The 26,172-nt window shown below is 38.2% G+C and overlaps 2 protein-coding genes across 6 annotated transcripts in view; one reads left to right on the top strand and one right to left on the bottom strand.

The window, feature by feature from the left end:
- Positions 1-3,721: 3,721 nt before the first annotated feature.
- On the bottom strand, positions 3,722-19,961 carry CUNH4orf33 (chromosome unknown C4orf33 homolog). The gene is made up of 7 exons (XM_044429360.1): positions 19,796-19,961; positions 16,290-16,470; positions 12,490-12,550; positions 10,363-10,414; positions 10,082-10,281; positions 7,245-7,379; positions 3,722-6,545 (listed from the first exon to the last, which is right to left on the bottom strand). The coding sequence occupies exons 2-6, from the start codon at positions 16,468-16,470 to the stop codon at positions 7,274-7,276; spliced, it is 600 nt and encodes a 199-aa protein (XP_044285295.1). The 5' UTR covers positions 19,796-19,961; the 3' UTR covers positions 3,722-6,545; positions 7,245-7,273.
- A 146-nt stretch (positions 19,962-20,107) lies between these two features.
- The window catches only part of SCLT1 (sodium channel and clathrin linker 1), a 72,397-nt gene continuing 66,332 nt past the window's right edge, over positions 20,108-26,172 (top strand). For 2 of the 5 annotated variants that reach the window (XM_044429709.1, XM_044429706.1), the window contains exons 1-5: positions 20,108-20,366; positions 20,450-20,612; positions 21,686-21,785; positions 24,819-24,886; positions 26,013-26,065. In XM_044429709.1, coding sequence (XP_044285644.1) covers positions 21,761-21,785; positions 24,819-24,886; positions 26,013-26,065 — 146 coding nt within the window. In that variant the 5' untranslated portion in view covers positions 20,108-20,366; positions 20,450-20,612; positions 21,686-21,760. Of the gene's footprint in view, positions 20,367-20,449; positions 20,613-21,685; positions 21,786-24,818; positions 24,887-26,012; positions 26,066-26,172 lie in introns of those variants that run through there. The other 3 variants (XM_044429707.1, XM_044429708.1, XM_044429710.1) reach the window with 3 other exon arrangements.

The raw sequence follows: 26,172 nt of genomic DNA, 5'->3' as shown, positions 1-26,172 counted from the left end.
GACAATCACAAGCATAGCTGCTAAATTGACCAAAAGTAAAAAGGACTGGGAAGCAAAAGAGTTCAAACATGCCAGCTATTCATTCAACTTCTCAAGCCAATGCAAGACAATTGTCCATTTCCAGAGCTTCTGTGATACTCAGGACTCAATCCTATGCAATGAAGACAGAAGAGAGACCTACAGCTGCCACCATAGATGAGTGGGGTATGCACAAAATTGCAGCCTCAATTGGAAATACATTGTTTCATTTAACTCAACATTTTAAAACATTAGGTTGAAATGAAAAAATAGAAGTGTAATAACCGCAGTGACTTTGCCATTCATTATGCTTAATCTCATGAACTGTTACAAATGAGCCTAAATGTGTTTATACATTTTATTCTGTTAAAACTTAAGAATTTTGATGCATTCATATGCAAATACTAATGTATCTTGTTTCAACCATCAAGAATTTTATCCCATGATGAAAAAAGCTGTATTTTCACTTAAGAAAAGTTACATTTTCAATAGTGAAAATTGCTCAGATTAATAGCTCTTATTCAGTGTTCCATTTTAATCATGAAATGGGAAGTTCCATCTTAGAAATAGCAATCAAATTAAGATTATTCCTATCTTAATTTGAAGTTTTAAAAATAGTTCTAGAAAGCAGTCAAAAAGAAAATTTAGCGAGGAACTCTTAAACACAACATTGATAACTTTATTCTCCCATCTAGTGGCAAGAAACAGTAAGAAGCAAGGTTTCTGGGAAAAGCCTCTAAATACAATAATAAAGAGAGGCACAAATTATCTAAAATTTATTTCTATGCTCATACAGATAGCAAAACACAACTGCAAAGAAAAAAGACAGAAAACCCAAGTTTCTACTTCCAAACACGTACATTTAAGGATTCTGATTAGATTTTGCTATATTTAACTTCTTTATTTAAAAATCTCCAACCCTACTCAACTCATGTGTAATAAGCTTTACACCTATAATAAATAGGTGTAATAAAAAATGGGCATTGCATTTTTATCTATATATGTCTTACATGCAAACAATACAATGCAAGCAGAAGATGGAGAACAAGAGACAGAGAACAGCATTACTATTACCTGCTAGCCATTCTTCTGCAGGCTGCCTCAGAATCATGGTTTAAATGTTGAATTCTTGCAAGACAGCAGCGATCCATGCATGCTTACTTGAGAGTAATTTACACTGAATTCAATAGGACTCTGAAATAGGTTGGACCAGTGAGCAGTAGATTCTGGTGACTGCATTGTCAGTTGATCCATTCGCGGGGGAGGTCTGAACTTTAAAGTAATATTCCACAGGTTCAGCACCATGGATAACTCCTTAAAAGTTCAGAGCCCAATCTGGAGCAGGCAAACCTTCCCACTGACATTAGAACCATCAGCCTCTGTTGAAAATGGACATATTCTCCCACTTTGAACAACATGTGTTATTCTTTAAGTCTGCCTGTACATACATGGCATGAACAAAGAAGGTGGAAATCTAAAGGAATGTAAAATTGTTAGACAAAATGTGCTCATTGTATACAACTGGACTACACTAAGCAAGCCTGGAGGCGAGGATGGTAAAGAAACACATTGCTTGCTTTGCTCTTCACATCCTCAAAAGCAGTTACATATGCCAGCACCCTGGTAACTCTGCACCTTAGCACTTTTGATGTATATGGCTAACACAGGCCATGAACAATCAGAAAACCATTACAAGGCTCACTTCAGATCCAAGAAAATTTTGCTTTGGTATTCAGAGATCCTGCCAAATCATGCTTAACAAATGCAGCCTATAGAGCTTAATTCAGCTATATAGCTGAATAAAGCTTAATGAGATGTCTGAATAGCCAAACCATAGCTTCAGAACAACCGCTCAGCTTTCAAACTATGGTTTAACTTCAGATTTAGGGAAACCTCCCAACACTCACTTCTCCATGGTAGAATCTCCAGCCCTTGCAAATATTAACAGTGTTGGAGGACCTTGCTAAACGGGATAGGCATCATGAAGTGGTTACAAATGAAATCATAAGCAGGGCTCCATTCCTGGAAGACGATCCTGCCAGTTTTTAGGGAATTCCTCTCCTTCCTCCTCACCTGCCTCCTGCAGTGCAGCCTACCCCATTCCGCAGTGTAGCTGTGCCCCAGTTTTGGGGGTTAGAATGCCTGCCTTGGCAAAGAGGAGGCATGGAGATCTTCTTCCACCAGTCCAGTTGCAGCCATTTAGGGCTTTTCTGAACAAGGCATGTATCGCATGTTCAATCCCTGCTCACAATGTCACATTTAGACAATGTCAAGACCTCCAGTTTTGTTTTTGTGTCTAATCAGCACTTCCAGCAAGGGTTTTTAGAGCAGAGAAAATGCAGCATTTCATTGTTACAGCAAAATTGCAATGTGTTCCTGTGTATTTTCACTATTCCACTATACCAAGTGCCACCTAGATGTTCTGTAGTGAAAAGGCAGGAAGAGAAACATTGCATATAAGTGCTCAGACCTCAGTTCTGTGAGGAAGCTGAAAGCAAATACAGCAGTCAATTAATGGCCTTGTCTAGAAAAACTCTTAAATCCAGATCTAGTTCCTTTGGTAGCTCTATTTTTTAATTGAACCAAGATGTTGGAAGACTTTTAAAAGACAGCAGGCATAACAAGGAAAAGGGGATTCCAGTTAAGAGTCTGTATTCCATCCACACACTATTCACAAAAGAAAAATCCATCCCACCATTTTTACAGATGTTGTTATGCTTGGCTTTTTCTTGGTTCATTGAGCTTTGAAAGGGGAAAAGCCAGGCATGAAACTAGTGCAGTGGGAAAAAATGTGTCATTCCCCTCTTTTTTTTCATAATGAAAATGGGGTGGGATAGTGCAGGAGTGGTATACCATGCAAAGGGGGAAAGGAGTTAGGGAAAACAGGTGCTTCCAGACTAATAGTGCCGCCAATTAAAAGGAACGGTGGAGCAGTTCAGCCTTTCCATATTTTTTTCCCAGAGTACACAGAAAAGGGAAGAGATTTTTAAAAATGAGAGTAGTTGCTACTGGAAGACAGTGTCATTTGCCATCCCCCATGCACATAACCTAGACTGCAAAATTCTCTGAATAAGTCAGAGAAATTGCATCACTAAAGTCTCAAAATGCAGTCAAGTAAAACTTGACATATTTCAGGAGGCATTTGATAAGATATACACATAAGACTGTTGCACAAATCTTCTTAAAGACTGAACTTGAATATTAAATATAGGCAGTCCGAGTTATGAATGTCTGAGTTATAAACAACCCCATACTTACAAACTGCCATAAAGCCTATTAATTTTTAAAAAATTACTGCAGAAAATTGTACCACTGAGACAGGGGAAGCAAAAAGGAGGAGGAGGCCTTCAAAACATGCCTTCCTGCCCTGCCCATCTAGAGAGGGAAATCTCTCTGTCATTTCCTTGATGCAAAGAGGTGGCACTGGTGAGTTTGGGTGAGCAGGGAGCCTAGAGATACAGTTTTTCTGCTTACATGGTGGTCCTGCTCCCCTAACCATTGCATATGTGGAGGCCCTACTATACATGATCTGTACATTCATGATCTGTACATTCAACTTAAGGATGAATTTCCATTTTCTCAGGAATGGAACTTGTTCATAACCCGGGGACTGCTGGTTTGAGTTCTGACTTAATGCACAATTTTCATTCACCTGAAATTTATGGAAAGAAAATCACAAAACTTTGCACTGGATTGTGCTGTATCGTGTAGCTGTTCGAGAAAATTGTATTTCAAAGACTAATGAAGGAAAATAGTTGGTAGATAAATGCATGAATCTTTCCACAAATATGGTCTATTGTCAGAACAGAAAAAAATCAATTTCCAATAAAAGTATTAAACAAAGCAAAAACAAGAGTGAACATCATTTCTGGAACTCACAGCTCCAACACAAATATTTTCACACATCCCAATCCTGAGAAATAGTGGCAAAGATTTGCTTCTCACTAAACCAATGATCTTACTTCTTGCAGAGCTTATAACTTAAACTAACTTATAACTTTTTAGTACAGAATATCTAATTTCCTAAGCACTTTGACAATCTTACTGCTGAAGGAACAGGATGAAATGTTGTTCCATCCCCCCTACACTAATTCTCACAAGAGTTTGTTCATATTGAAATGACTCATAACCATCCCTTATGTTTTATAAGAGGAATCAAAGCCTTTATCTTACTAAAAATCTTTATGGAAGAAAGAGGAGGAAATAAAATCTGCATTAAACATGAAAGCAGGCCACTCTCTAACTGGACAACCCACAAAAAATTATGCAATACCTGCTTGGTATGAAGTAGTGCACAGGGGAAGTAATGCACATAGTGATCAAAGTTGCAGCAAGTAAAAATTGCATTTTCAAAGCCATCAGGCAATAAAGAGTTCAGCACACCTCATATACCACAGCTCCATTATAAGAGCCAGGAGGCTTCTGAGATGTTTATTTTCAAGAAGTAATTAACAGTATTGGGTAACCTTGACAAGGCTTTAATAATTAACTAAGTTTTAATCAGTGGGCTATGATTATAGTAAAGAATTTGTGGCACTTAAAACATATACCCATTATTGCAGTAATAAAACATAGGGGATTGAATCAAGACTTAAGCCTTATTCAGGTATTATCAATGTAAGTCTGCCAAGCACATTAGGAGGGGGAGCGTGCTAGGCCTTCCCTCCCTTCTCCCTCATTGCTTTCATTGGCCCCAACCCAAAGAGAAAAGCAATACAGGCTAGGTATGGTTATGCTTCAGCCACAGTGACACCCTGACAGGGGTCCCCCCAAGAATGTCAGCAATGGTTAGAGATGAGGAAGAGCAAAAGCAGCTGGTGACGAAGATGAGGAGAAACTCACTGATGGAAAGAGCACATTAAGGAACTATTGTCCCAAAGTCTTCAAAACCCTGGAGCTGACACCATCCTGAAGGGCTATGTTCTGAAAACAAGTACCTGGGTTGACTTAAGAGGTCCTCCACGCGATCCGGAACATCGATTTTCCTGCATTCAAAACATTCATGGAAAGCCTCCATGAATACATGACGCTTTGCTCTTTTCAGAATGTCCCCCTGAGAGTACCAGGCAACAGAAATATCCAATATATCCATTTTCTCATACAATGTTAACTATGTTTCCTTACATTTTAGGCAATGCCATATACAGATGCCATAATGCAGCTATACTGAAGCAGAGATACTCTCCAAGAACTTTTGGTTCAGTTTGAATTCCATTGTCTCAAGTGATCCCTGTAAAAAACCCCAATTTTAAAAGGAAGCTCGATCTTTGACAATTTATATAAGCTCTCTGTTCCCATAAAAGGGTGGCCTGCACTTTTCTACTTTTACAAGTACCTAGAATTTAAAGAATGGATGGACCGCATGAGGAAGCTAGGAAAAGTGAGAGTCAACCAACCAGCCAAATAACCTATACGCTGCTGTGAAGGAGGTGAGCTACTTGCTACCCCATTTCACAAGCAAAATCCCTTGCGCCTTTGGCTTTCCCTTGATAGCATGCCTTTTGACAGCTGCCAAGACAGCACAAAGTAAAAATGGACCCAGAGAGGATGTAAATAGGTCCATGTCCATCACTGGTGCCTGCTGCAGTTTGCGGTTACCTCCCAAGACATTGCCCAGGGAAGGCTTCCTACTTTTGACTTTCACAAATATGCAAGGCCAAATATGTTTTTAATTGCTAAAATTTTTATGCTTATAAAATAATTAAAAGAGGGATGACAAATAGTGACTGTGCTGCTTGAGCACTCTGGAAGGGCTGTCAGGGCCTGTCAGCTCAGCAATTGTGAAATGCAACTTCTGGGAGGAAAAAAAGGATAGAAGTGAGAAAACCACAGTGGCTGAAGAAAAGCTTAAAAATGTGGTGGAAAAAGAGATGACGACTGTCGGTTATTTACAGGGTGGGTTAGCATGACATGAAAACTTTCCCTATAATGGAAAGAGATGACAGAAAACCACCTGAATCAATATCGCTGGATTCATTATTCATTCACAAGGCTATCAGTTTAGCATGAGAAAGGAAAACTTGTGTGACAACACCAAAAACAAAGTATACAGTTTAGCTCACAATATGTAACTCCATGATTAACAGCTTCTGGCTTAAATACATTGACAATGCTTATTTTTGTAAAATAAAGTAGATTTTTATGGAAATCATATGTTTATGTCACACTGACAGACCCACAGATCTTTTTTAATACTTCAAAGGTGGGCTTCCACTGAAGAAAAGTGTCCATTTAAGTATTCAAGACACAACAGAGGTGACAGAGCAACAGATAGATTGTGCAGCTGGTTCAGGAAGAGTCACTAAAAATGACAGAATTACATGCTCAAGTCAGGAATATATGAACGTTTAAAATCCAATGATAGTCTAGAGGGTACAGCAGACCAGGAGAGACTTAATTCTTCAGTGCATGCTTGTGAGTAGCATTAATTGCTGATTTGCTTAAACAACTTGATTACTTCTCCAGTTCACATCCATTAGAATGCAGAAGTGTGGTTTCAGGAAAGCAGGTTTCTTCCATTTCCTTTTCTGTAAAAATAATATTAGTAATCAGAAGGCATAACATCATGGACATCATTGCAAATTCAAAACAATAAATTCATTGTCCATAACTATAGAAATAAGTAAACCCTTCCATTTTTTCTTTTTGTTATTCTCACACATACTGCATTATTTGACACTCCAACACCTGCGAACCACAAAACTATAAGTACTTTGCTGCCATGATATAACAACCAACAGAAACAGGTAAGAGCTTACTGCGAAATTCTCTGGAGAAAAACGTAGAAAGAGAGGGCATTTTCCAGTTTGCTTAGCATCTTGCAACTGGAAGACCCATCACAAGAGTAGCAGCAAGCCACAACTTGTTTAAATAATCCAGGAAGCTAACCAAAATGCATGCTTCCAAAATAGGTCAAATCAACAGTCCTCTGTTCTGTGAACTCTACTGATTTTCTCCATTCTAAAAATGAGCATCACAGCTTATTTCCATTGTTGATTTAAGTACCTAGTGTGGCTTAAATGTGGACATAAAGGCACAGTGGAAGGGCAGTCACTGACAATGGCAAAGTGAAAGAGAATGGTGAGGGTTTTCAACAGTCTGATATGACAGCCCATCATGATATGACAGCCCATCATGGCTATTTGCCCATGATGGGTTGTTGTCTCATGCAGATAAGGCCATTGGAATATTTCATATTTTATGAACACAATTATGAAACTACCTACTTCAAGCTATTCAGCACTTCTTGTCCTTTTTAATTGGTATGCTTGCATGATGCCCACAAATCTGATATAGGTTGCTTCCAATCTTCTCCCATTAACAGGGTCAGGTTGAGACTTCTAAAATATTCTAGACGATGGCTACAGGAAAATGGAACCAAAGATTCAGAGAGTTTAGGAATTTATCCATTGCAATTCCAGCTGGATTAGTATAAACATGTTAATAATTTTTAAAACTATATCAGAGAGCTAGGATAAATTTAGTACTTCTTACCACTCCAAGAAATTGCATCCTCATTTGTACATATGTTAATGGTATTTATATGTGCATAATCAATGTACTTTTTATTCTGTCATCAACATTTGCCACACAAGTCTTTGCACTCATATTTAAGCATTTTTCTCCTAGAATCTCAGAACTCTTGCAACAGCCTGTGTAATAAGCTTCATAGCAAGGTTTACTATATGACTAAAATCGTTATGTTGTTCTCGTAACATATGCTGTTCTCTGCATCTCCTATAATACCGATATTCTTTTGCTTAAATACATTGTCATATTAAGCATGTATCATTGCTTCTAGCAGATACAGTAGAAATTGACTGTATATCATAGTGAATGCATTTTTCTCTTCTGACCTTTGAGTTGACCTTTGAGTTTGCCTGTCAGGATCCGAGCCTGATTCACCCCACAAGTACCTGCAGAACCAGGACAACACCGGTACCTGCTTGGAGGGATCAGGTGCTTACAATCATGCAGCACAGGTAGAAGCCTCAGAGAGATCCAGAACGGCTTCCTTGTGCTGCCCCTTTTTGCCACGGCAGCATGAGCTGTCGAGCTGGCTATTGTGTGTCCTTGCTCCTACCTTCACTCTTGTCCCCAGCCAGACCCTGCCTCGTCAGGTACCTGCACCCCATCTTCCTGACCTTGCCCTGTTTCTGATGGTGTTTGTCTCTCTGGTATCTGACCTTTGACCTATTCTTGGACAGTGCTTCTGTCTGGGCCCTGTTGTCTCACTGGTTTCTGACCTCAGACTGCTTGCAGATCTGCCTTTTGCCTTTGGCCCTTGGAACCTCATGCAAAGTCTCTGCCTTGCACCTGCACCTGGCATCCTGACTGTAGCAGCCGACTGCCTACATCCTTGCCCTGACTTTATAATTGTTAACCTATGTAACAAACAAGACCAAACTTTATCCATTTGAACTCAGGAAAAACAACATATGGGTTGGCTAAGGAGCCTGAAGCAAGGATGGCTGCCTACATAGGCAAGATTGCGTTGTACCCATTTTCTATTTCTGGTGTAAATAAGCCAAGATAAACTCTGTTTATATACAATTTCAATCCAATCCAATGTGCTGAAAAGAATTCTCTAGAAGGAAAGGCATGCTCCTATGGATTGTGCTCCCAATGGACAGAGGGCTCTGAGACTGGAGCCTTCCATTTATCCCATCCCCTAAAAGCAAGCGCTACATTCTGTGGTCTTTGGGGGCTCTCCTGGGCCCATTAAACCTGCTCTATTAGGTTTTGAAAAGTGTTTTGCTTATTATAATTATTTTATATTGTTTTATATGTCCTGTGATATCATAAAATAACTTTATATGTAAAGATTAATATTTTAAAGTGAAATTCAGAATCTGTTTTGATAGTTTAATTGCTGTGTACCTGTTTCTCAGCCCAGAACCTGCAAATTTTCACCTTGCTCTGGGAAAAGAAACCATGATCAGTTAATTGTTGGTTTATAGCCAGGTACACATAAAGATCACCTCTCAGAGCCTTGGGCAAATTATCACAATATAAAGAACAGTACAATACTTCCTTTAAACAAGTGGGGCATACAGTTTATGCTCTATCAAATTTTATCCCAGATCAAGAATAACAACTAGGGACTCAGTTAACACATCCATGTGAGCCGTCCTGAGATGCCATGTGTAAGGGACGGCATATAAAAGTTTTAAATAAAATAAAATAATAAAATCCATACAATGAGATACAAGTAGGTAGGATTAGACTTTGTCTGGTACAGCTATTTGTAGGGACACGGAGAATATGCAAGATTGTGCTACAACAGTTACCTCTTTCAAACTTAATTCCTCTCATATATAAAGTTTTCTTCTAATCAGCAACTCAGATTCCAATTATTCCTTTTGTTTCTGTTTACATTAGTAAAATGCGCAAGTTAACATCCTTACCCAGATGTTAAAACTAAGCTTTGTACTAATGAAATGGCTGGACTTGCACAACAGTTTAGGGAGGAGTTGAAAAGTGTGGACTCTGTCAGAACATTGCAAAGTACTCATAATTAGCCCCCTTGCACAAATACAATGAGTATGGGACACAGCAAGTGATTTCAAACCCCACAAAATCATTAAATGTATTCAAAATAATGTGTGTTGAGGCAATGACAGAAGAATAAAACGTTCTGCTAAAAAGGTGCTAATTTACAGCACCTTTCCAGCACACTCATTTTTTTTTTGCAAAAATGCACCAATTCACATACTGGTTAATGTACTACATACCCAAACAGTGAACAAAAATGCATAGCTGTACTAAGTTAGCTTTCACATTTATGTTTAAAAACATTTAGGAAAACAGAGTATAAACAGGAGAAAAATTACTTTTAGCTGTGATTTTGCTTATATTTATTTAATCACTTCTTTACTAGAAACAGAATAAAAAGTTTCCCCGCATGCATTCTTTAGTGCCAGTAGCTATACCACAATAATGTTGACCATGACCCAGATTCTCCCGAGTTATCCTTGTCTTCTAACTTTACACTCTAAGTGAAGGGAATAAAATACCACCCCCCACCGTCATAAACGTTAAATAGCAACACAGATGTACTTACAAATCAGGTTCCTGTTCTTTCTGAATGTCACACTGAGGCACAGGGTAAAGGGCTTCATATGTTCTATCCACACTGGATCCATGAATCGCAAATGCATTAAATTTGTCACTGGCTGCTGGAAAATAGCTCCAAGGCAGGTGAGCTCTGCCATTCCATTTGGCACTTGTTCTTGACACTTCAAACTTTACAGGAAGTTCTTGCTATGTTAAAAAAATTACAATTATATTTCAATCCTAAAATCAATCACGCATTTCGGGGTGGGAATCATATGGTTTACTTACTTTGCATATTTTTCGTCTGCCGCAAAGTAACAACACAAGATGTTGTCCATGCCTATAAAAACATGGCATAGTTATAATAGGAATGCATTCACTTGCACATCTCCAAGCCAGGATTTATTATAGTTCTTACATAAAAATTGAAAACCATTTCTAAATAACCATCAGCAATGTAACTAAATATGAAGAAATTGTAGGACTATATGTGCTACATTCTACACAAACCCACAACATAAATATTTTATATATATGTACATACTGTATATATGATTAAAAACATATAAAAAACTATGAGGTGCTTTTACATTAACTAGTAACTGCCCAATATTTTCACTGATCCATCATCCTAACTGCTGATCACTGCTCATCATTTCTGGTTTTAGACTCTATTCAGATTTGGTCTCCTTCATGCCTGCTTCCAAAAATTAAAACTGTACACTACTGTAAGTCTCAAGCCTTAAATCAGTTTTGGACTCTGATCACTTTGTTCACCAGTTTCTCCTGCTGGTTATTTTGCTGCTACTGCAGCCACAAATGTATAGAATACTACGTGGGATTCCTAGATTCATTTAGAGAGCCAGTGTGGTGTAGTGGTTAAGAGCATGGGACTGGGACTCAGACGACCTGGGTTCTAGTCCCCGCTCAGCCATGGAGCCAACCGGGTGACTCTGGCCAGTCACAGACTCTCAGCCCAACCTACCTCACAGGGTTGTTGTTGTGGGGATAAGATGGAGGAGGAGAATGATGTAAGCTGCCTTGAGCCCTTTGTAGGAAAAAGGCAGGATATAAATGGAAAAATAAATAAAAATAAATAAACTTTAATGCAGATTTCAAAAGCACTTGCGAATTCTCCTACCATTGTAGGTATTGAGATAAGTAACATTTGCCACATGTTGTGTGTTCATGCTGTAACTAGAAACTAGTCTATGTACAGCCTGAATAGCTGGGTATCAAGTGAGATGGAAAAAATATGGAGAGCACAGAGAACTGTCAATTCAACAACTGAAAGGATAACATTGCTAAAGACTGTGTCTCCAGCACCTTTCACTGCACCTACTTTTCTCTCTTACCACTGACTTTGGATTGAAAGCTTGGCAACTGTGCACAAATTAATCTATATGTTGTCTAACCTTATCAGTTTCTATGTTACCACTACATTTCACTATCTGGCAGTTCAAACTTGCAAGAATACAGGTCAGGAAAAACTACAGATCATTGGTGGCCATAGGTCCACATTGACATGCCTCTGAAACACTGACATTTCTTTTTTAAAACATTACAGACAACTGTACAATTTTCTAGGGCACCTTTATTTAAATTACTACAATGGTGCATTTTTTCAGGCTTAAAAATACAACTAAAAACCAGTGGTGAACAAAAGGAACAAAGAGGGCAGTGGAAGATAAAGAGATAAAGCAACCCACAGTGTGTCCGAGGGTCTGTTGGGTGTTCCATGGGTTGCTCCATGACCAACCCACTGTGGTTTATTTGCATGGTGACTTTAGCATGTGATGTGACCCTGCCCACTGAAAATTTATTAACTAAAGAAACCAGATCAGGAAACATTTCTGCCAGTTAAGAGACTATTAAAGAATCCTTGCTGAAGAATCCTGACTGGAGGAAAAAGAGAAATGTGTCCAAGAAATGTGTCTTGCCCCTGAAGACTCTGTTCCTTCCCATCCGAATCCCTGTGTGGTACTTCATTATACAAATATTCAGATAACCTTTTCCAAAGGTGTTCTACTAAAGGTTTTCTTCTAGTCAAAGGCAGAACTAGCACTTACTCTTTAAAGCAGGGGTAGAGCATCTGTGGACTTTCTTTTACTATTGGAGGCTAACTTCCATCATCCACAGCCAGGAATACCAATGGCTAGTGACTATAGCTGTTATACAACAAATGCAAAAAGTCAGAGGGTCCCCATCTGTCTTCTATAGCCTCAAAACAATTTCAGGTGGAGAGACACTAACCGGAAGTATAGATTCAAGCCTCTGGTGCTAGAGTCTGTTGATCATCATCACAAAACTGAAGCACACTTAAGAACTTAAGGAATCTCTTGGAGTCAGTGTTGAACATCCAAACAAACAGAAAACTGTGTACTTTTTAAAAAAGATTTTGAAATATTTACTTACGGGCAAAGCTCCACTTCTAAGTACTGACGAGTTTGCCCATTCAAGAAGAATGCTTCTACAACTAAAAATGTATAAACCATTACTTATTTCATTTTAAATCTGTTTTACACTTAGCAATTACTAAGTAATAGCATGCATGAGTATTCAGATGTAAGACCTACTGAGTTCAGTCATTCTTAGTCCATGGGCATTAGAACTAAAGACTTAGACTTCAATCCTATAAGCACTTACCTGGAGGTAAGTCCCAGTAAACTCAATGAAACTTATTTCCTTATAGATTTTATAAAATTGCAATATTAAAGCTTATTTTCTTCTTTAATTTTTCAGCAGCCAATTAACAGTATATATTTCACATCATTTGCTTTGATGATAGGACAACCATAAACCATTTACAGATTAAGTAACAAGAGTAGTTTTAAAACTGGTACAAGGAAGTAGAGATGATTCTTCCTTCTAGGTAAGCTTAGAAACAGTTACAGAAAATAACATTTTTTCTAACTCGTATTAGCTGTCAATCAGGTACATGCAGCTTAGGAACTCTTCATCAGAGGCCAGTGTAACTGAAATTGAACAGAACTGAGCAATCACTCACGAACTGGCCCCAAGGAAAAGCCCTAAAGAGCAAGACACTGATGTTATGAATTCCTAAAGCAATGGACCGAATGTGAAACAACCAAGGGAGCAGAGAAGGAATTTCATTCATGTGTATGAAAAAACTACAGGAATCATGTTGCAGTAGGGAGGAACAAATCATCTAGAAAGAATATATAGCAAGCATAAAAAGCAAATACCTTCTATAAGAGTATTTCTTCTTAATTTCAACTAGGAAAGTATAAACTTTCATATATTCTTTGAAAACAGAAAAAATAGGGAAAATTGTGATTCCCTCTCACACACACACACATTTAAGTTTTTTAATGCATATTTTGTGTCTAGTGTTAAAGGTAACACAGTCCAACTTGAGAATTCATGGTATACTCAGGCATGACTTCAGGTGGTTCCCTAGAAAGTTGTGCAAATTTCTTAAAACACTGAACATGTATTTGTTGAAACTATAGATACAATCCTACAGGTCACATCTTTGCAAGACAGAAGCCTCTGAATATAGAGGGTTCTGCATCTTCATTGCCCCACTAAGCAGTTGCTAGTCAGGCAAAAGGAACAAAGGAAGCAGGTTTTGTCTCTCAGTCCACTATGTTTTGCGTTTTCATCTATATAAGTCTCCTAGTCCAGGTGAAGTAGGTGCATGGGTGGCATCAGGGCCGGGTTAACAGAACCTATCAGATTCCTCATAGCATGGACTTGACTATCCCTCTCCATTGGCACACTCTTCTCACTTCTCTGAGATTAATTCCCCAAAAAGCAGCTGCCATGGTTGTTTGAAGCAGTTGCAAATAGGCAAAACATGGTTGGGTATCTGATACCAGAGTCCCCTTTCAGAAGTCCAGTAGTGCCTATAGCCTTAGAGAGTCCACTCTGAAGATATTTGGCATCCCTGAAACACACTCTTGGAACCACAGGATTGCTCTCTAAACTACACTTTGTATAAACGCTGGTATTTGGCAACCATGAAGAAAGTTTAAAATGTAAGGTGAAAGAAAGCAATTCTGATTATGTAAGATTTGTTTAATTTCGAGAAGCCAAATAAACATTCTGATTTCTCAATCATACTTCACACTGATATATTCTTATTTAAGTAAAATATTTGTTTGTTTAAGGTTTTTATAACACATTCAATTAATCAGACTGGCTCTCAAAATGGTTTGCAAATCGACCATCTAAAATATAAAACACACAACATTAAAAAACACAACTAATCACAAAATAACAGAGAGCAGTTACAAGCTACCACAACAACAATAGTAATAACATACATGATAAAAACAAATCATATCATGCCAATGATTTGCAAGATAAAAACCAATAAATATAAAATCCATAAATTTAACAATACATCAATGATTAAAATGCCAGGAAAATTAAAAGCTTTTAACCTGGTGCCAAGAGAACTACAAAGTCAGTGCCAGGAACACCTCCCTAAACAGCTGATTCCGTAACTGGGGTGCCACAGCCAAGAAGACTCTTCCCTTGTGGCTACCTTCATTACTTCTTTTAGAGGTTGCTCCTAGAGAAGGACTTCTGTAGCTAACCTGAGGGTGACAGAAGTCAGGGTACTCATAATGAAGGACAGGCTGTAACGGATATTTTGCTTAGGGCTGGGTAGAGGAGGAGAGCAGGGCAGCCTTGCAAGGAAGAGTACAATTATTGATAGCCCATCAAATATGTTTCATTTACTGCCTAGCTGTGCAAGCCTATAGTCTAGCTTATAAAAACAGAAATCCATGTTTTCTAAGGCTTTGATGCCTGGTTGCCGGATGCAAGATTTAGTGATCATAGATACAAAGTGGGTGGCTCTTCAGAAGACTGAATTAAAGAATTCATTTGAGGAACTTGATTTATTAATAGGCGCTTGAGGGAAAAAAATATTCTGACCATAGTTTGGAACTCAGTTGAAATGATTGAAAATGGCAACTGTACTAAGTGAACTGCTGGAAATCTCATTATAAGATAAACCATTTTTAACTAGACATTTGGTGCAAATTAATTTATCTGGTATGAAAGATGGAAGGTTGAAGTAGCAGCTAATAGCCTGCTTCTTGAGCTTCAATTTTATACTGCTGTTTCAGCCAAGCGTACAATTCTTCATTATATGGAAAACTTAGGATAAATATTTTTACATTCAGCCATTTTGTACTTGGATATGACATCTGACTATGAAAGTGCAGGAATTTATTTCAGTGACACCCTTTAATCATCGCCATGCATAGTGACTGCCTATTTCCATTATGTTTAACATAAGCCAACAGTGTTTACAAATGGCGTGTGCTATAAACAGGTCATCACTAGGATCTACATATTTATAATAAAATATCATAGAACATTTCTGCATAATAATTTGCTAAATCACTTCCCTCTTTGTTGAAGGGACCTTTCCTTTTGTACTTTGCAAAGTGCCATATATACCAATGGCTATATATAATAATGATGAAGTTTTCTTAGCGCTTCACTATTCTTGGCTTTCTAAAGCACAAGCTGCATGATAATTTTTTACAGATAGCTTAGCATAAATGACTTTTGGGATTCAACTTGAATAATAAGATATCTGTTTATCATAAAACCCCAGGACCTGCATATTTATTTTGTGGACAGAATTGCATGGAGAACACAAAAAAATCTAGATTCCATGGCTTTCCTTCCTGTTTAGATAATCTAGACTAGCATGCTCAACATATAAATGGTGTTTGATGGTATTTATTTAGGTCACATAAACTCTTATCATTTGCAATTAATAGCCAGCCAATAAAAATGGAAATTATCTTTTCATCCCACCATATGCTGTATACTGAAAGAAACTATGTTTACACATTTGTACCTCATAGCTGGCTTTCCTGCATTTATTCAATCAGACTTAGTGGGACTACTCTGATGGTCACACAATCTTCTTTACTAGCAGTTAAATGCTCTGGATGCAGCGCCCATGCAGGAAGAGGAAATAGCAGCAACCTTGGGGGAGACTCACAGTTTCTAAAAAACTGTATAAATAATGGTAGAAAAAACACACTGTGAATATACTCAATTGCCATGAAATATGGTGTGTGATGGCAATGAAACAATGAATCTTTAGGAAGAAGAATGGAATAGAGAACAGCCATATAGTTTCAAATTGCATTTGCTTTGTTTCTTTTTTTAACTACTAACCTCTACATGCAAGATACCTTAACCTCTATTGTTTTACTTACCTTCATAGTCCCATAGTCCATTGAATGGCTTTCCTGGTGCACCAGGAGGAGCTGGTGGGTCATTAAAAAATGGAGCAGTCACTTCCATCAATATTCCTCCATTTTCAGCTATAAGCCTTATCACTACTGGATCATGAGACACTGGGATGCTGTTCCATGTATGCTCAATTTTAAACTCCATCTACGTATTGCACAGTAATCAAAATTAATGATTTCAAATTTAAAGTATATGTAAACAGTCGTAATAATTAAAGGCAAATATTGCACAATTGCGGTTTTTATTCACAAAATGCATTTTACAGAAAATAAGTACAAATTATTTGCCCATTACTAAAGACAGACATCTAAATATCAATTAAGAAGTATTTTATTAAAAGCAAGGGATCTAAATCACACATCAGATCTTATAGCTGCTCAATCAATATTATGATTTGCACAAGTTTCTAATGAGCAAGATTAAGAACACACCCATGTGTTCACTTTGTGAGAAGAATTTCTCATAACCTCTAGAGCTGTTTAAAAAAAGGAAGCTACACATGACCTCTGTCATATAGCTAGGAAAAACAAAACATAGCAAAATGAAGCAACAAGCAAACAGATAAGAAAGTGTGGTGCATATAAAAAACTCTTTTGCCTATGGTTATAGTACAGAATCATAGCTGAACTGTAACTTAATATTCTGATTGCCCAGTTACAACCAAAACATGTGGGAGTGGCACATTATTCAAAAGAAATGAGCAAGTGAACATTACATTTTCCACTATGAGATTTAATATTAGCTATCATATGTTACATAAGAGTTAACTGCCTTTCTGGAATTCTAAACCTTTTCCTCTGGTCTATATACCTGTCTGTTCCTGCCTTTTTTTACCACAGGGTGTCCACAGTGATCACAACATTAACTTGCATAAATATGCAAATTAACAATTACCTGCCACAAAAAGTTATATTTCCACAGCAACATTTGTGTTCAATGAATGGCTTGTTCCATTGAGTAAACAAGATATGCAAGATTGCAAAGGATGTATTTTAACATTATGTAAAAAAACAAATTTCTGTTTAATTACGGATGTGAGAACCTACTTGTAAAATCATCTACATACATGCCTCTAAACACTACCCAGAGGTTCATACTGATATGCAACACAGGAGTCTCCCATTGAATTCTGTGGTTCATTAACTTAATTCTTTGTGCAGAGAGAAAGAAGTTTACCTGCAGAAGCTTTTTATGATCTTCCATGCACCATTCCTATGGGCAACTTTAATATACTTAATATCACTTCTCATTATCTCTGTATAGTACAAAACTTGGGCATTCCAGTTACTTACATTGCAAACCTCTGAACCAGAGAAGCAGTTCAAATGTTACAGTTTATAATCAATTTTCCCTAAATAGATCTACAAGCAGCAAACAAATAAATCTCTCAAGGGAAACCAAATGTATCTTAACACACACAGAGAAAAGTGTCAAAATCAGAAATCCAATGTTAATTTAACTGTAGCCCCATTAATTATTATCATCATTACATTTCTATACTGCCCATAGCTGAAGCTCTCTGGGTGGTTTACAATGAAGTATAAAAACAATAACATACAATAGATAAAAACATTAACAAGAATTTAAAATTAATTTAAAGTAGCATTGAAACATTAAAAGACAATAAAAAGAGAATTTAAAAACTCAGCCAAGAAAAAAAGGCACCTAGATAATCATGTCAGTCCCCTGACTGGGGAGTCTTTAAAAGACTCTGCAAAGGGGGCTGCCTTAACCTGGGGTCAAAAAGATGGCAATTTTGGTGTCAGGCAGGTCACAACAGGGAAATTGTTCCAAAGATGGGAGGGGGCACAGAAAGGGCCATTCCCCTAGTTGTCACCCTCCAAGACTTTTGAGGGGTTGGCACTAGGTGGAAGGCCCCATAGGATCTACTGTAAATAGGAGTAATAATGAGTAAAACACAGACAGAAGCACTAAAAGCAAGCAGCTGAAAATTTGCAAAAACTATCCCAAAAACTCAATTGCTAGGAAAGGCCATGGGGATAGAAGAGATTTTCATCCTGTTGAAAATCAGGAGTCTCAAAGTAGGCCTGATGTCAGGGATCAAGATCTTTGCCACCTGCTAATGTCCCAGGGGCCTTTTATCACCATACTCTGATTCAAAAGCTGACAGCAAAGACTGAAACCTCCCCAACCCACAAGCCATCACTTCCATTCACACGTGCCTTCTAGCTATGGGTAATGCTGCAGCAGCAGGAAATGGAGAATAAGAAATCAACGGAGGGTGTGTTGCCAGCCTACCCCTTCAAAAGCCTATGACCAACCTGCTCAGATTAGCAGTAACCTCCCTCCCCTTCCTGACACACACAGCAAATGTAGAGGAACATCATGCTCTAAAAATCCTAGGGCTGAGAAAGGAGTGATTTTTAACAGCAGAAGCCAAGATACATTTACTGGTAAGGAAATTAATTAAAAGGGATGAGCCTTCATTTCCCACCTGTGGACAGGCTTGAAAAGGTGGTTTATAACTGCCTGTTACAAATCACCCAGAAAGCTTTCTTTATTATGTTATAGGGAAATGAAATAAATAATAAGAATAGTCATAGCAATAAATGTGATTTCAGACAAGAGTTTGCATTTAAATTACACATCACTCAGAAGAAATCTCATTCTCCACACCTCCTAAACTTGCTTAGTTATCAGGCCAGCTCAACTGGAAGTCAAAGCAACATTAGCTGCAACTGCTATGGGGCATGTGTATATGCAGATACATCTCATTACATAAGATATAATTATAATATATAATTAGTTTAATCCTACATCTAATCTTGAAGAAAACCCTAGCAAATTCAACAGAATTTCCTTCTAAATAAATACATGTCGGATTGGTTTGTCACTTTAGTAACATACATCTAAACAATGCATATTCTTTCCATGTTCAGCCATTTATTTCAAACAGATTTTCAGGTGTAGCTCCACAGGGTAGACACATGCCTCCTTATGTTTTGCAAAGTGCTGGACACACCGGTGACATTATAGAACCATTAAATATTATAGATGCTTAAGAGGTGGTGTCAGGACGCTCAGATGGCTGCTACTCCTGTTCCCCACAGTTCTCTTAGCTTTACAGCACCTCCCTCCGTGTGGTTCCCTCCAGGTGTGTGGACTGCAGCTCCCATCAGCTACTTTACAGTCATACAAAAAGCCTCTCCCTCCGCCGGACAGCTGACATTCCCCCAGCTCCGGGAAGCGCCCTCTGCTTTTGACAGCTTTGTGTCTAACAAGGCATTTAACTTAAAACAGTCTTGCAACGAGCAGAGCTTGAGCAACCACAAAAGTCCTCTTAGAGTGGAACCCCGAAACAGGGAACAGCAGTCCAGCACAACCGAAGCCACACGCCGCCACCTTTAAGGACTGAGCCTCTGCGTGTCTACTCAAAAGTAAATCCTCGCTGACCCAAGAACTGCATTACTTATACGGGATTTCTTTTTCTTGTGCGCAAGGTGCTAACCTTGGTAGCCGTTTCTTTAGCGAGCTTCGGGGCGGTGACTAGCCAGGCAGGCGGCCTGCCTCCCCCATCCCTACGTCCTGCCCTGAATTTCAAACGTGCAGCAAAAGGCTCCCGACGAACAGCGCTTCCGCACAGCGCTCCGCTTCACTTCTCCACTCAGGGAAGTCTCTTTGGACTGGGAGGCAAAGGCAGAGATGAGCACGTGACATGCTAAACCAACAGGAAAACATCTCCCAGTCGCCAAGGTTCGGATTGGTGGTTGGCGCTGGGGGCCTCACGCAGCACCCGCCCCCGTTTCTCCCCGCCGCTTTTTTGGCCGGCGTCGGTCGTTATGGTAGCTGGCGGCGCTGTGGCAAGTAAGTCGGCAGGGCGCGCCCTCTTTTTGTGGGGGGAAACCCGTGACTAGGCGGAGCTGGCGGTGTCGTCGCTGCGGTGAAGCGAGGAGCTACCTCCAGGTGAGGCGGCGGGGGCTCCCGCTGCTTTCTGTAACCCCGGCGGCCTTTTTAACGGTCCGCCTGCCAGGAAGTCCAAGGAAGTTGTCGCTCCGCGGTCGGATTCTGAGCAGCAGACGGTAGGCTTTGTCCTAGGCGACACCGTTGGGGGGTGCGGAATGCATAATGCCATAAAAAGCTGGGGTTTTTTCTTCTTTTGCAGCTTTCTTCAGTGACGTTTACTTATAAGTAACCCCATTGAACATCTCTGGGCCTACTGTGCAGTAAAAAGTTGCAGCGTAAATCTAGCCAGATTTATTGCCCAATTCTTGGAATGTCTGCTCTAGGAGTCAGTCTTCACTAAGTTAATTACGAATTACTCTCAGGTAAGTGCGAACTGAATTACAGCCTTTTAAATTCAAATTTAGGGATGTATATCCTAACTTCTACCATGTTTCCAGGGCAGTTTATATAAAAATCGAAACAGAATAAAAGTACAAATGCTTTAAACTTTTTATCCTTTGGCATATGGAATTGTAACTATACCAAATATAACGCCCCACACAGAGAGAGCAGGGTGTGCAGGCACCCACATATAGCAAGCACAGCCCTTTTAGTGACAGGCAATAGGTTTTTTGAAGTGGTTGCATGCTAATGGCTCAGCATCTGTCAGAGGATAAGAGAGACATCCCTGCTCACCCACCTATCCTGACCTTGCTAGGTAATGAGAGTGGGCTGATGAGGTAACAGCCACCGCTTTCATGTTCATACTCTGTGCGCTTGGAAAGCTGGAGCAGAAGTACACTGCTTTCAAGTTTCTGTGTTAAACTTTACATATACTTCTTTTGCACGTAAGTGAATCTGTGTAAGGGCTCTGTGCTAAGGAAGGGATAGGGGATATTGCAGGAGTACACTGAATCTGAAGGAAGAAGGGATCTTAACTGGAATCAGAATGCTGAAATGAGATTGGAAGGGAGAAATATTTTTAATGGGCTTGGCAGTGGGTGGTGGGATACATTGAGATTAAAGCTGTTTGTGGTGGAGTTACTTGCTCATATGGTTAAAATCACTTCAGCCAGAGAATTTTAAGTGTTTTGAATTCTTTTAGGAACCTTCTTTCAGCTAAAGGAAAGAGTAACACTGCATAAATTCTAGCTAGGGAGTATTTTTAAGTGAAGGTTAATCTGAATATTATCCTGATAGGATGAAATCAAGACTGTTGTCATTGTTTACTGTATTTATGAACCTTGCCATGCTGAAAGATGCTGAAATTCTCAAGTTTATTAATTTGGTTTTATCATATTTTAAACCCTTTTTTGTTTTTCGCTAATTCTTTTTTCCAACTACAGAAAAAGTAGCTGGAGAAAAAAGGTTGCCCTGTATTTCTTGCTAAGAATTTATTTTTTTAATATTTTGAGATTAGAAACAAATGGAATTAAATTCCTGGCATATTTGTCAGGTTTTGCATTTCTGCTGTTAAGGAGAAAATCTGTCTATTGGAAACCTTATGTGAACTTCCAGATAAAGTTACAGAATGGCGTCAGAAACTGATTTGTCAAGTAAGTTCCACATAAAGTACCATTAAGATGTATACTTTTATATATATGCATTTCCTGAAGTCTTATCTTGATAAGCTTAGCTAGTGCGTTTTTTAAGAAAAATGTGGTAACAAATTGATTTCTTATTATGTATTGATTTTTTGATTGGATATCCACATATTGATTTATTTTATGAAGTAAGACTTCCTGTATCTGCCAAATCAAATTGTTGTTCACCCTTTCTGATTTATTTTCATTTCTGTCAAATGTAGCAGTAATGTACATACTATAAAATACACAAAGACATAGAATATTAATTTGACTAAAAGCATGAACATAACAGGCTTAGTTTAAGGTACTTTAGATCTGATAAATATGCTGTTTAAGATAGTGTGATAATTTAATGTGGTTTATGAAGGTTTGCATCACAAAGTAAATTTTCTGTTTCTGAGACATTTCAGAGGAACTCTTACTGTTACTGAAAAACTTCTGATATAATTTCTTTATATCTAAATATCATTAATCTGACATGCTCTGAAAATGTCAATAGCCACTCTCAAAAGCCAAGTGTTAGCTATCCAAAAACATTTCTTATAGTTCTGTTTCACCTTCATAAAATACTTGCCAGGTACAATCTTTGTAATGTCAAAGCATGCCAAGCTGCAAATAAATGAAATAGTTGTATTGTGACATTACATTTCCTTTGCTTTAACTACACCTTTTCTTTACTATATAGCCTTTTCCTCTGTCATTCCTTAAATGTGCAACTTTTGAAAGCTATGAGTCAATATATTTGTATATTTCAGAAAACTACCAAGTCTATAAGGAAGCAGTCCAGTGGCTCCATAGACAGTATGGCCACTTTAGAACTGAGAATCCATTCCCTGATCACTCTTCCCCTACTGTGCAGCTGGCACAGTAAGAACCATACCAGCTACCTTTCTGAAATTAGGAGCTTGACCTCACAGAGGGCTTATAGGGTCTGCTCCAAGGGGCCAGGAGGAGAAGAAACTGCAAGAGGACAGATTATAAACTGATCTGCGTCCTTCCCTCCCTTTCTGAATTGCTGCCACTAGATTATCCGGAAACAGTCATCTAGCAGTAGTGCAGAGCAGGAGGGGAATGGTGGTGAAGACTGCCTTGCTCCTCCCTCACTACATGGGATGCTCATAAGGCTCCAATCTTGGAAGCTTACTGGCATCTCAGTTGAACTATGATCTAAATGAAGGTTAAGTATTCTAACCTGAAGAATTCTCTATGTGAAATTCTAAAAGGACCAATACCTAAGAAGCACAATTACGTTTACAAGATTTTATTTTCCTATTTTAAGAGCCTTTAAAAATTGAATAGCCTCACATAAGTTGTAATGATTTAGACTATAATAGAAGTAGTATTAAGTAAGAACAAAACATCTTTTATGTCTACTGCAAATAGTTTTATCAGTGCATGTAATAGTAACTGATTTCACTTAACTGTGGGGTAATGAGAGTAGCAGAATGATATGCACAAGCTAGAAGTGCAACTGATTATTGCTTGTATAGGGTAGGTTGTGGAGATTCCCTAACATTTTGTTAAGGTTCAGCTGATGTGCTAACAACTTCTATTCCTGAAGTAAACTGATCTGACCACTAGCTAGCACATGCTTTGACTGTATCTAGGTTGAATTGTTACTTTATGCTGTATGTTCAGAAGCTACAGGTAGTCCAGAATATTACTGCCAGGTTGCTCTTGGGGGCCAATTAATGAAGCATATTATTCTGCTGTTTTTCAAACTTCTTTCAGTATGATTCTGGCCACAACTCATTCGGTGCTGATGATCACCTTTACAGTTGTAAACAGTTTGGCTTAGGACTGCTTACTCCCCTGTGATCCTGCTCATCTATGGCAATTGTTTGAAGATGCTCTATCCTGCACGCCACTTCCATCTAAAATTTAATTGTTGGATATGCCATTTCTGAAGTTGTACTTAGGCTCTAGAGCTTCTCTCTTGGGAAGTCTGGCTGACTCCCTTGCTTGCAACCTTTATATGAGCATGAAAAAAGTTTATTTTAATATTTTTGGTCACCTGTATCAGGATTGTTTTAACCTGCTTTTTGATGGTTGCTAATTGTAGCTTGGATTAGATGCTATTATTTTTGAATTATATAGAATCAAGATTAAAACATATATAACAGCTATGTTAGCAAAAAAGCAGCATATAAGTATAAAAAAACTAACTTTTTTCAAAACTAATATTAGATGTTTTGAAAAAGACTGAATATTATGTAAGCTATTAGGATACAAACTTCGAAACATTACATTTATACAATAATCTCTCAACTTCTGTCCCAGACCCGAAAAATTAAAAATGGTCAGTGAACACAGTTTGAAAATAATTATCATCAAAAGGATTATAAGTCTGTCAGATAGTTTATCTTGGGTAAATTGCTAATGAAGGCAAGACCACTTCAATTTATGCGTTACTGTTCTGTTGATATGTGGATATCCAATAATCCTTTTGGCAGGGTCCTGACCAATTTTGAAAGAGAATTATGTGCACTTATGGTAAGGATAGCAATAACATAAAACTGAGAGCCAGTGTGGTGAAGTGGTTAAGAGTGTGGGACAGGGATTCAGGAGATCTGGGTTTCAATTCCCACTCAGCCATAGAGCCAACTGGGTGACTTCAGGACAGTCACAGCCCAACCTACCTTAAACAGCTATTGTTGTGGGGATAAGATTGAGAAGAGGAGGAGAATCATGTAAGCCACCTTGAGTTTCTTGAAAGGGAAAAAAAGATGAGATATAAATATAGCAAGCAAAGGCAATCCATGCATATTAAATGCTGTGATGTAGTAAGTTTATTGCATTTAAATTATTAAAAAGTATGCCTTCTTTAGAATGCCAGGAAACAGAACTGATTTAATACAAAGCTGCAATCCTCTGCATGTTTAGATGGAAAAAATATTCTTAGTAGGACCTGCTGGCGGTTGTAATACCATTTTCTTTCAACTGTGCATAAGATCATATCCTGTTTATATGTGCTGAAAGTGAAGGCTTTTTTCTTTTTTTAAGATGAGAAGCTAAGTGCTCTGCTCAGACAGTCTCCAAGAGAAACTCTTCCAATGACTGCCTCAGTACAGGTAAACAGGGCTTGCTTGAATTCTGATATGGGAATTAATCACAATAGTGATATAATCTATCAAGACAGATATTGAAGCTGTTCTTATTTTTCACATGCTGTAATGTGCACTAATTTACAGTCTTTGCATTTAATACGCAATGGCTGGATTTCCCCAGTCTCCATTCACAGTAAGGTTTTTCTGTTCATCCATTCCTTGATAAGGAGAAGATAAAGTTGCTTGTGTTTAAAGAATGGAAGTATCTACATCTTCCTATTTAAAAACATTGCCTTAATATTTATGGTTCCTGTAGTACTATAGAGTAAAATCTAAGCCAAAGTTTCTACTATGTGTGTCTAGTTTAGTCAGTATAATAACCATGATGAATAACTGGCTTTGAATTCTTGTTGTTAGTCGCAAAGTCGTGTCTGACCCATCACAACCCCATGGACAACATTCCTCCAGGCCTTCCTGTCCTCCACCATCCCCTGGAGTCCACTTAAGCTCACACTGACTACTTCAGTGACTCCATCTAGCCACCTCATTCTCTACTGTCCTCTTCTTATCCCTTCACAAATTCAGCTTTCCTTCTATCCTACCTTCTTTAAGTACCATATATGTTATGATTGTTCAGTTAGACAAATTATACCTTGCAGAATAAGTATTTAATCCCAATCCTGAGCCAGAAACCAAGGTTTAAACTACATTATGGTTTGCACAAACCAAACAGGGATTGAATTGAAGCATGTAGATGGATGGAGGAGCACAAAAGGATAGTCATTATCCTCAATGACTAATCCATGGTTTGGAAATTAGATATAAACTCTTGCTATTGATCCTAATAGATTGAATAGAAATTGTTGGAGTAATAAGTACACATTTTGATAATATTTCAAGTTATTCATTATACCCTGTTAGATACATTATTGGTTGAAACAAATCTCCAGAAGTACTGAAATGACATAGATCATATTAGTGCAAAAATGGAATCAGCGGGGTATAATTAAGCCCATGTTAAAGGGTTTATATATGTTTATATGAAATAGTTTCTATGCTTTTTATAAAGCTCCAAGTTTTCATCATGCTTCTCTTGTATTCCTCTCTCTGTGTGACAGCATATAAATTAATTGAAATTGCTTTGTTTCAGAAAAATACCCTTGAAGCAGATAATGCAATGGAATCCTGGTTGCTGGACCAAAGGTGAGAAGGGTTTTCTAGTGTAATTAAAAGTAAATCAGTAACATTTAACATGAATTTTAACTATTATGTTACTTCATCATAAACTTTTTCAATGCTTGATTTTTTTA

The sequence above is a fragment of the Varanus komodoensis genome, unplaced genomic scaffold, assembly GCF_004798865.1.
Source record: "Varanus komodoensis strain SLA01 unplaced genomic scaffold, ASM479886v1 scaffold2, whole genome shotgun sequence".
Lineage (NCBI taxonomy): Eukaryota > Metazoa > Chordata > Lepidosauria > Squamata > Varanidae > Varanus > Varanus komodoensis.
This window is presented reverse-complemented; position numbering and strand designations above follow the sequence as displayed.